The 12,420-nt window shown below is 36.5% G+C and overlaps 1 protein-coding gene across 2 annotated transcripts in view; it reads right to left on the bottom strand.

The window, feature by feature from the left end:
• Nucleotides 1–12,420, bottom strand: part of ARHGAP21 (Rho GTPase activating protein 21) — a 101,681-nt gene that overhangs the window by 49,534 nt on the left and 39,727 nt on the right. For both annotated transcript variants that reach the window (XM_063303511.1, XM_063303512.1), the window contains exons 2-3: nucleotides 10,704–10,886; nucleotides 9,283–9,307 (exon numbers count right to left, since the gene is read on the bottom strand). In XM_063303511.1, coding sequence (XP_063159581.1) covers nucleotides 9,283–9,307; nucleotides 10,704–10,886 — 208 coding nt within the window. The remainder of the gene's footprint in view (nucleotides 1–9,282; nucleotides 9,308–10,703; nucleotides 10,887–12,420) is intronic.

Raw genomic sequence — 12,420 nt, 5'->3', positions numbered from 1 at the left:
TATACTTTTCTTCTGAAAAATTATATCTAAGTTCTGTTACTGAAAAGGAATTCTTCAGTAATCAAACATGAGTTGCCGCTTTTGAACATCACTAGAGCACAAATAAAAATACAATGAAGAGATAAAAATAACTCCGCTGTTAATCAACAACTCATGAAGTAAAGAAGTATTGTAGAGAATAACCTTTCTGATGTTTAATGAAGTAACAAGCCTACAAATTCATTCTTGTTTCCCTATATATATGATCTCCACCTATGTAAAAAAGCAAAGGCCAGTCTTTCACTAGGTCAAGTTTTCCATTATTTACAAAATATAATAGGCAAAAACTTATAAAACCAAACCCTTGAGTGACTCAGATTCTCCTTCATTAATTTAGAACGAGAGCAAAGAATCTAGGTAGACAGGCATACCTCCTTTTATTGTGCTTCGCAGATATTGCAGGTTTTACAAATGGAAGGTTTGTGGCAACCCTGTGTCAAGCAAGGCTGTTGGCGCCATTTTTCCAACAGCAGAAGGTTCGGATGATGATCAGCATTTTTTAGCAATGAAGTATTTTTAATTAAGGTATGTAATATTGTTTTTTTAGACATAATGCTATTGCACACTTGATAGACTACAGTGTAGTGTAAATATAACTTTTATATGCACTGGGAAACCAAAAAAATCGTGTGACTCATTTTATTGTGATATTTGCTTGATTGCAGTGGTCTGGAACGGAACCTGCAATTATCTCCGAGGTATGTCTGAATAGCCGTGAGACAGTAAATTATACCAAAATGTAATATAGTCCTAGAAAAAACAACTGAAAAGTATCAGTAAGAAACACACTACTATAAAATAGACATAATTACCCTATTCTTAAATTCTGTACTTTTGTACTCTCCGGGTATGATATACAGGTTACATACGTTCCAAGTTAGAATTGTGAGAACTGGGTAAGTTCATATTTGGGAAATTATTTTGAATGGTTATCATGCTCCATTTTCTCCCCTTGTCCCTTGAGCCTAATCTATATCGGTGCCTCAAAGTAAAGTTTATTTAATTTTGAGACACAGTTGCAAGTAATCTTGTTCTTTGTTAATTTTACTGCCTTTTTTTTTTTTATCGTCAAATCAGGTAAATGGCCAGTCTTGTCCAGAGCATTTTACTTTATTTCAAAGTAAAAATAAAAAAATACAAAGTCACTACACACAATAAGGTTACAAAAGAACAGTGAAGCTCAGTACTTATACTATATTAGTTACCATAAATATGTTTGTGAGGCAGTTAAAATAAAACAGACTACTTAATAAAAGATTGACTATGTATGTTCAGGGTGAGGGCACATAAGTGAGACTATACTCCCAACAGTATTATTTGTAGTTCTGAAATATTCAGTGAAGCTTGCTCATACATACTGAAAACTTCATGTACTTCTTTCTTCATATTAATGATGACAAATACAAAGACAGCATTAATCATATTAATGCATTGTTGTTTATTCGTTTAGTCGCTTCCGACTCTTCATGACTTCATGGACCAGCCCACGCCAGAGCTTCCTGTCGGTCGTCAACACCCCCAGCTCCCCCAGGGAGTCCGTCACCTCTAGAATATCATCCATCCATCTTGCCCTTGGTCGGCCCCTCTTCCTTTTGCCTTCCACTCTCCCTAGCATCAGCATCTTCTCCAGGGTGTCCTGTCTTCTCATTATGTGGCCAAAGTATTTCAGTTTTGCCTTGAATATCATTCCCTCAAGTGAGCAGTCTGGCTTTATTTCCTGGAGGATGGACTGGTTGGATCTTCTTGCAGTCCAAGGCACTCTCAGAATTTTCCTCCAACACCACAGTTCAAAAGCATCGATCTTCCTTCGCTCAGCCTTCCTTATGGTCCAGCTCTCGCAGCCATATGTTACTACAGGGAACACCATTGCTTTAACTATGCGGGCCTTTGTTGTCAGTGTGATGTCTCTGCTCTTAACTATTTTATCGAGATTTGTCATTGCTCTTCTCCCAAGGATTAAGCGTCTTCTGATTTCCTGACTGCAGTCAGCATCTGCAGTAATCTTTGCACCTAGGAATACAAAGTCTTTCACTGCTTCTACATTTTCTCCCTCTATTTGCCAGTTATCAATCAAGCTGGTTGCCATAATCTTGGTTTTTTTGAGGTTTAGCTGCAAACCAGCTTTTGCACTTTCTTCTTTCACCTTCATCATAAGGCTCCTCAGTTCCTCTTAATGCATTAGCTCACCTAAACCGTTGCGCTGTACCTTTCTTTGCATAGAATAGGCTAACTTTCAATAATGGTAATGGAAGAATTTCACAAATTATCCCTTCTGCATCCTTTAGAGCCCCTTCCAAGGTGGGTAAGGCTGAGAGACCTTTTCTGACATTTTGCAAATACAGTACTTGGGGGATTTATCGTGGTTGCCTTAATATTTGCAAAGATTTAAAGCTCCCATTCCGTGCCTTTAAATTCATGAATCTCTCCCAAAAGAAATCAGGTCCTTTTAGAATACAGACCTACTGCAGTGAGTCTGGTGCAGTCCTTGAGCCAATGAAAGTCATGCATCTGTTATAAACAGATGATATCAAACCTATCTATAGAGGTTATTTATTTATTTATTTAACCACAGCTCTGTCTTGCTGCAATCCTAAAACTCTTAGCAGCTTCAGTAAAGAATTCAGAAGAAATGAGCAGGTGCTCGCTGACCCAGCTGTAGATAATGATAAAACGTTAGATCACACTATCACTGAATGGTGTCACAGATTGAGTATAATTCTATTAACTGATTTTTGTTTCCAGTCTTACTATATTAACACAGTATACCACTCAGTCTCTGAAAATGAAGCAGCATATAAATTATAGTAATAAAAAACCAAATCTAATCCATGGTTGTTGCTTTTTCCTTCCGTGTTGCTTGAGCTTTGTGTGTGACAGGACATTTAGTCTCTTTACATTTCTTTTATCCAGATGAAAATTCATCAGGTACCATCTATAGGGCAAAATAAGTCCTCCAAAGTAAATCTCAAAAGGTTTTTATTTCAAGACAGGAATGAAATCAGTTGTATATTTTGGGAAAATTATTTGCATAAAATTATAATCTTGAGCTGTTTGAAATTCATTTTTCAACCTATTAAACTTATTTTCACTGCAACTGAGTGAAGGAAAAATAATCCTCTTTCATTTCGACACACCTTTATTTACAGTATCTCCATGATAAGAGTTGGCAAGAATGGTGCTTATAAAGATGTGAACAGACAAATGCTTCTGTCTATTTTAAATAAAATTCAGTTTATAAAATGATTGGAAATAGTGATATATTGGCTGTACATTATATATTACTTTTCCACCTGCTGATTCTAGCCTAGGCAAAATAAGCAAATCTCACAAGACTGCTGAAAAAAAATTGGGTTCTCAGAATATTGAATGTTGGGGTATTTCACAGTGGACTGAAAAATGTTTAATAATTTATGGTAATTATTTAATGGAATAGCTACACTGCATTTTCTAAACAAGCATAAAGTGACTACAGCTGCAGCAAAAATGAGATTTAGCAGCTCACATAGCCTGAAAAGCATTCAGTGATAGATGAAAACAAGGACATTGAAATGGTAGTAGTTGCTATGGATACCATTACACAAAAATCAAAAGGCAAATGGGTAGAAGGAGTCACAGAATACAAAATGATAAGTGCCAAAAAATATCCTGCAGGGATTACATTCTCTACTGCACTTAACATGCTTCTCAAAGAGCAAAAAGGAATATCTTACCATATTTAAGTGAAATGAATGAATGTATATGTATACACATATTCTCCACTTCAATAAGATAAGGCTTACTATATACCCACACACCCTTATATTATCATGCTGAATTTTAATCAGCTAGTAGTATTCTCAATAGTTTATCTTGAAAACTAAAGCAAAGGTACAAGTCAGTTCGTAACGAAGTCCGAATAGTACACTATTTTGATTTTTATGGTTATAACTGATATTAAAGAGGGCAATTAAAGATAACTGTATTCTCGAACTGAAGACTAGAAACATCAATAAGCTTCATCACAAAACACACTGCTTCAGGTATTCTAAGCACACAGATCAACATTATTTTAGTATGCAGAAAGTAGATACAGAAAAGTTTTCCTCCATCTCTCATTACCTTACAATTTCATATCATCTAATAGTAATGACATTCAGATTATAGAAAAAGAAAGCCACACAACTTCTAGTTCAGTTATTGAACTTACTACCTCAAGATAGTTTATAACCCAGGTAGTTATAAATGGAAATTAGACAAATTCATTGAAAATAATAACTACTACTTCTGATCATGATATGTTACATCCTGGATTCAAAGGAAAAATTGGACACACAATTCCTGGAAAAAGCACTCAAGTAAGATGAATTGATGTATATCCGCAGCTTCTTAATTTTAACCATCTTAAATGAAGACAGGTAATTTTTCAGAAAAAAAAAATATCATACCACACCTGATCCCATTCCTAGCAAAGTCAACCTGATAAAAGTGTGTGTCAATGGGAGAGATGAGTGCAGGGCAAATAAGGCTCTTCCACATGAGCTTTGCCCTCTATGTAAACACCATTTTCATATTACTGTGAGATGCCCAATCACAATTTCCTTGCGTCAGCTTGTGCTCCTCCAACCAGCCAACTATGGGAAAGAACTAAAAACAGGAGGCAGTTGGTGATGACTGTCAGGTTGGCTTCTTACAGCAAGGGAAGGGAGGGAAAAGGAAGGGAGGGGAAGAGCACTAAGGAAGCCACTACTGGGGGAGTGGCAATACCATTCCTATGCAGTGGGGCAAAACAGAGGAAGGAAGTCACAAAGCAAGATGAGGGAATTTTTGCTGATGGGAAGCCACTCCACCTACATCTGCAGAAGAATACCTACAATACAGTTGTCACTCTTCACATGGTGCAGCAGCAGGAAATGAAACAAAAATGTGAATAGTTGAATGAACCATGGTGTCATGGGCACATCTAAGGAGGTAACAGCTGGTCCTCCCCTTGCTTGTGGAAGGGAGCCTTGCACATGCAAATTCTTTACTCTTTTTTTTGTGCAGAAGACAAGTTACAAACTTCAGTTTAGCTGGATGCAACATGATTATAATATCCGACTGGCCTTCCATAAAACTCATTTATGTGGAAACAGTTTATGCATTTTATTTATTTATGAATTTACAGGACTTAAATGGCTGCCTATCTCATACAATGACTCTAATCGGCTCACAAAAAACCATAAAACATAGGTAAAAACAAAGGTATCCTTTATCTATTTATGGTAAATAAATGCTGAAGATAGACACATACAGCCTCTCTTTAAAAAAAAAGCACTAAAAACAAATCCTATGGCAAGTATTCCTGGACTGAATTAAGAACATGGTTCCTGGAGCATGGGATATATTTTTCCCATCCAACCAAAATGCTGTCCTTAATATTGTGTGTGTGCACTTTTGAGTCCTTTTTTTTTACACTCCTGGTGACTGCCTGGACAAGTCCCTGAAGTTTTCTTGGCAAGGTTTTTCGGAAGTGGTTTGCCATTGCCCTCTTCCTAGGGCTGAGAGAGAGTGACTGGCCCATGGTCACCCAGCTGGCTTGTATCTAAGGTCTCCCGGTTTCTAACCTGGTGCCTTACCCACTACACCAAATTGGCTCTGTCCTTAATATTAACTGATCCTAAATGGCCAATTGCAGAAAACTGCAACTTTGAGAGTCAACAGCGTCAGGTTTTATCAGCAAAAGGGTGAGGCAGTTTGGCTCTGGCTATGTCTCTGGCTACTTTTATTGAAGCAGAGAATTGCAGTGAGTCAGGGTTACATGCTGTATTGTAGTTTTACAACTGGACAAAATGCTAGCTTGTCAAAATGGGCATGACAAAATTATTTATTTAGTATTTTTCTTATTTGATTTCTAGGCTATGATCAGTCTAAATGGCCCATAAGAAAACAATTTCATAAAAGTGCTCATTTTTATGTACAAAACCATTTCTGGATCTAGAACAAGTTAATTATGCTTAGATTTCTCTGAAGTCAATGTCACAAGTGAGTCATAACCATTTATGTCCCACTGACGGGTAATCAAGCAATCGATCAACACTGCTAGATTGCTGCGAAGCGTAATTTGCTAAGTTAGCTCCATCTATTACTTTCAAAGTACATACTCCTCAAGTTTTATTCAAGAACCTCATATTTTCATTCAATTATGTGGCGAAAATGTTGCCACTAGGTGGCTCCTTTGCACATAATTAAAACACCATCGTAGTAACAATTTCACAGATAAAAAACCAGCATAAGCCTATCCACTATGACAAGTGTGCTTACATGAACATCAGCTATCTTACACGTTAGCTACTATATATGGATTTAGAAACAGAAGCTTTCTTACGCTACTCGTGTATGCCCATACTGAGCATAAATACTGAGCTAGTTACTCCCTCATCATAATGCAGAATTTTATGGTGCCTTTTCTATCTTCTAAAAGTTAACTTGTTCTTCCATAATAAAACACTTACGAGACATACATGTGTCTATAATTGAGAAATTAGTAAGTTTTATTTTACAATTTACTTTAATTTATTTTAATTTATCTGCAAATGTATGGTTTTAATATACAGTTAAGTATTTTATATGACTGAGGGGTGTCCACAAACAGGAGGATTGAGAAAGTCAAGACTCAAAGCCCCACTCTTTTATACATGCATATTACTATTAAAGGGGGTCCTAGGTCACCTACTATTGCAGGAAGTCACCTGTTATGAGTTGCTAGTCAACCGGGTGGCCCTATAAATCAAATTACTAAATACAATAAACAAATGATCCAAGAAGTGAAGTCTGTCCACAGGAGAAACTGTTCACATAGTAACAAAATGAGCGAGCAGTAACTCACCCCTTCTCTGAACTACTAGAACAAAGGAAAAATAAAAACGTAATAATGAAGTAACCTAAATAATATCCCTATTGCTTCTTTGTAGAAAGTCAGGGTAATCAAATAAAGATATCTTAACTTCCATGAGGCTCCTTATACTCACTCTGCCAAATGACCAGTTTTGTTTTGTTTTTCCACATATCCTCTGGCCAATAAACTTTGTTTTGATCAGAACTCACACTGTCTCTGCAGCTACCCACCATTCATTTCCCCATCCTATTCCTTTTTTCTTCTTCTGCTCTTCTCATTTTAACTCCACAATTACTCAAATGGCAACTCCCTCCACCTTTAATTTCCTCCATTCTTGTCCTCCTACACACTTTTCAATCCCTTGATCACACAGGCTTCCATCTTTTTCACCTGCCAACGTTCGCCTCATAGTTGACAAGTGTAAAACTAGCATCTAAATTTCATTTTCTCCACAGATGCATAGGCAAAGGTAAGCTTGTATTTATTCTCCACAAAATGCATAATATCAGGACTCTTTTAAGACAGCACACGCTGGCTTGCTTCAATATTAATATATCCACCAGGGGACAGACCCAAATCCTGTATATCACAAAGACGCGATATCCTCTCTATCTTGGCCTCTGTTCTCATCTACTTCACGTTCTTCATAGAGATGTTGTCAAGGATGCAATTTCCTGGCTCCAGATATAACCCTCACCAACTCATAACACTTGTAATTAGTTTGAGGCAATAAAGAAAGCAGGGTTGAGTTCCTCTCAGCTAAGGCTGTGAGCCAAAGAGAAGCTTCTATTTTTCTCCCAGGAACCTGTTGGAATGTTTCCATGATGCCAGGTAACTTGGAAAGTTTAATTTTTCTAGAGTACTGAGATCCACACACAGGGCTTAGGTGTTCCCCAAAAGAGACAGACAGATGTGGAAAGGGTCGTGGTCCTTTACATCAGTTTCAAAGATGAAAAAAAATTACACAGACAATATCCTCAGAGAAACTTGCCCTACATCAGATCTGTTATCTTTCCAGTAAGTTTATATAGCAATATACAAGTCTGATAAACAAACTGGTTTGGTTTTTATCTATTTTACTATTTTTTAAAAAAAAAACTTCATAGAATCATAGGGTTGGAAGGGACTTTGGAGATCTTCTAGTCCAACCCGCTGCCCAAGGTAGGAATCCTCATACCATCTCAGACAAATGGTTGTCTAATCTTTTCCTGAAAATACTTTATTGCATTTTTGTATCTTGTTAGCCACAAAGAATCTTGTGACTGCGGTAGCACACACATTTGATTAACAATAAATTAAAAAGTTAAGATCTTTTTATTTGCCCAGGTGTACCAGTATCTCACCAGTTTTAATTTATGGCTTCAGTTAAAACTGGCTGCTCTGTGCTTCTGTAGATGTCTGCTGATATGCATTTATTATCATTTTTATAATTCTAGGGATTCTAATAGAGCAAAGGGAGAGATTTTCTTTATATATCTTCAGTTACTTCCTATAATTTTTTATTGTATATGCCTAAAAAAGAAAAAAAGTATGGACATGTTTCTTCATAATGCGTACTCATTATGCACCACCAAGGCGACAAGATGAATTGAATATTGAACGAACTCCTGTGTTCACATAATCTGACATCCTGATAACGATCTAGTATAACTTTGGATGACATATCTAGGGAAATCCTAACCTGTAATTTTCACATTATTCCAAACTTGTTGCTGGAATGTAATTCAGACCTTAATAAAAGTATCCAGTTGGTCTCTTCCTACCACATCCAATTAAGGTATAATGCTTAACTCTGCTTACATATGATATTCAGGCCCAGCACACTGCTCATACTTTCCAATTTTATAATGATTATAAAATATTTTTAATACCTACAACTGAGTATGTCTAAGGTTTGTCAGACTTAGAGTTAAGGTCAAAAAGTTGAAGACCCCCTTAAGACAAACTTTAATCAAATGACAGCATGGGGCTGTGGACACTTCCCAGCCTGCCTACCACCCTGGTTTCAACAAACATAATTTTCAAAGGTGTATCTGTTTCATGAGCTATATAACTTTCCAATTAACATCTTTACATGCAAACGAACACAAGAAAATTGTATGTAAATTACTTTTGAATAAAAGATAGGGGAAAAGGTAAGGTTTCTCCCATTCTTCAATTCACGATGGTTATATGGAGACTGAGCTTGTCTTTTACACAAGTCTTACAAGTAGGGGAGAGGAAGATACTTGGGAGTCTACTGGGTAGACAGAAAGAGCTAACTAAGTTATGTTCATTTACACATTTCATATAAAATATATTATTAAATAACTACCAATATTTATACATATATTCTAAGTATACATAAAAAAAATAGGAAGCGAAATACAAATATCAAAGAGAAAACATACCACTTCTATTTCCATTCTCTTCATCCTGTAAAAGATGCAGAAAAATCCAGAGTCACTGAATAAAAACAAAGAAACTCTTTGTAGCTAAGCTTTTGAAAGCCATTTCCTTCGAACTGTTCTGGAGTGACTTAAGACAGTAGTAAATCAGGCAGATTTACAAGAACCACTTATAATTTTGATTTTGAATAATTGTATTTCCCTAAACCACCTCAACATTTTTAATTTAAATATTTAATAATGTAGCAACTGGTTGACAACAGAAGTGACCAAAGAAAGTCATTCTAAGCATTACTTTTCTTAGCAGTGGTTCATGTTAAAATTTTAACAAGAGTTTAATTGCTAAAGTTCACAGTTCAAAGGAAACAGGATAGGACATCAAAGCTATCTGAGTTAGATGTGCAGTTATGACTGCGGTATGATCTATACTAACCAGCAATATCTTGCATGATGTGCAATAGAACCCCTTCTCAGTCCTATCTAGAATTACAAAGATACCAGAGACTGAACCTTGGACTTTCCATATTTTTTTTTTAGTACCTACTTCTGGCTCTTCATTAGACTTATTTAACATTCTTCTCTGTTATTTAAGGTATATTAGCATTAAGAAAATACTAAGTTCATTATAATGGCTGCTGTACTCTTTATTTCTTCAGAAGATTCATATGGCACCCATTCCTGTTACACCTGTGGGCTGTATACAATAATCCATTAAGAAATTCTTAAAAGATTAAGAAGAAAAATATAAAAAGTACAACATTAACATTAAAATGTTAGTATGCTCTGAGCACCCTCTTAAACTGCAGTAAGCAGGCAGCTTGCTTCAACTTCAGTGATAGCCTGTTCCACAATACTGGCCCTACCACAGAAAAAAATGATTTATTGTTCAAATATGTCTGTAATAGAAGCTGCAAAAGATGCTTCACTAATGAGAGGAGGCAATCCTGCAAAAAGCTTGGGGCTGATGTAACATAAGCATTTAAATGTTTTTTTGAACTGCATTACAGAAATCAAGCTATATCAATATTATTCCCATTCTGATACCATTTATCTCTCATAGGTAGAATTGAGGCAAAGTCTAACTAGGTTTAATGAGTCTAAATTACTTGAAGGTTGGAAGTATTTAAAAATCTAATTGGCAAAGAAACTGTACTCTTCACAACACAGCAATTCAATTGTCCTAACCTTCACGTATGTACTGTGAAATAACTCCCATTGTGTTAAATGGGGCTTACTACCAAGTTAAGAGCAGTAAGACAAAGAACAAGACACGTCTGTGTAAAACTACTGTTAAATTGGACTGCCTGGTCTTGGCAATCTAACTACAAAGAATTTCCCTGTGACACTGGAAAACTATTTTTGATTACAACTCTCTTGTATTCTTATGACTTTGAAAAATTTTATTCATAATTCATTTCACTCACTTTTAAAGAAAACTGAATAGCAGATTCTGGAGGGTAAACGATAAAATGTCTTAAGGTAAAGCCAAAGCCTTGTGATGTTCTTCGTAAAACTACCATTTTGGGTCCAGGCCAAGAGAAATTTTCTTCATCCTCTGACAAGGACACTGCTTCACTTTGCTCTTTTCCATCTTTATTTTTGGACACCTAATAAGAGAGAAAAAACCCAGTTTCATGCAATTCATTATGTTATTGGGAGCAATTTTACTCATACAAATGGACCTGTGCAAAAGACTCTTGCAAATTGTATCTATCTTTGCTTGCCAACTATTATATGGAATAAATTACAGGTCAACACCATTAGGAAAATGGAAAATGACCTTATACTAGGTCATTATTTGCCCACTGCTGTCACAGGAGCTATAGGAAGCCACAGGGAGAGATATGTAAAGGATACTTAAATCAAAATTGGTATCTAGGAATTTATATTAGTTCTCCATGCCCATATTTTCTATTTATTTAATTGCCAATATGAAAGTAACAAAATAGAAGCATGTGAGTAAGAAAAAAATCCACAAAAACTCAACAGCTAATGTCTGCAAAATGCATATTGTTTAGGTCTATTTAACATCCTTTCCATTTGACAGCATGTTATAATAGCTCCAATTCCAAGTAATGTTTTCTATGACCAATCTTATTTAAACTAATGTAAGACATTAATGATGTGGTGGCGCTACAGGTTAAACCGCTGAGCTGCTGAGCTTGCTGATCGGAAGGTCGGCAGTTCAAATCCACATGACGGGGTGAGCTCCCGTTGCTAGTCCCAGCTCCAGCCAACCTAGCAGTTCGAAAACATGCCAATGTGAGTAGATTAATAGGTACCGCTTCAGTGGGCAGGTAACGGCGTTCTGTTTAGTCATGCCGGCCACATGACCACGGAAGTGTCTACGGACAAACGCCGGCTCTTCGGCTTTGAAACGGAGATGAGCACCGCCCCCTAGAGTCGGACACGACTGGACTTAATGTCAAGAGAAACTACCTTTAAGACATTAACTAACAAACATCTCATAGCTTTTGATCAGCAACTATTCTTACTAAGAAGTAAATCCTACTGGTCTTAGAAAGCCTGTCAAGGATTTGAATGTAGTCTTAGCTGGATTTTAGCCAAATAAAAAAAACACTCATAGGAAATTTTATTAGTGCTTGAATCTTGGCTCATGTGTCTTCACTGGTTTTACTAGCTACACCAAAACTGTAGCCAACATTCCCTCTGCTCCCTCAGCACATAACTGTCAAGCTCCTCTGGAAATTCTCAAGTGAAAGGCCAACAAGAAGCATGCATAACTAGCTACTCCTGTCCAAAGGAATTCTGCACACCATTGGGAAGTGTTGTCCATTGGCTTAGCCAGTCTGATCTTTCCCCTGTGGGGAAAAAATAATGGATTATGAATATCCTTGGACTTGTCTGGCCAAGGATATTTTGTAAGCTTTAGCTATGGCAATTTATTGTTGCAACCAGATCATACCAGGAAACAGCCTTCCTCAACCTAGCAGATTCCAGATATATTGGGTATGCAACTCCTAAAACTCCCAACCAGCTAATTTCGGGGAGTTGCAGAATCAGTAGATCAGAAAGTTGTCAGACTGGGGAAGGCTTCCCATGTTGGTAAGGGAAGGAATGTATTTCTTATATATAACATATATTGTGTTAACATTTTGTTCTAGACCCAATGTTGGAAAT

The sequence above is a fragment of the Candoia aspera genome, chromosome 4 (assembly GCF_035149785.1).
Source record: "Candoia aspera isolate rCanAsp1 chromosome 4, rCanAsp1.hap2, whole genome shotgun sequence".
NCBI classification, from domain to species: domain Eukaryota; kingdom Metazoa; phylum Chordata; class Lepidosauria; order Squamata; family Boidae; genus Candoia; species Candoia aspera.
Note: the sequence above shows the minus strand (reverse complement) of the source record. Positions and strands in the feature narration are given on the sequence as shown.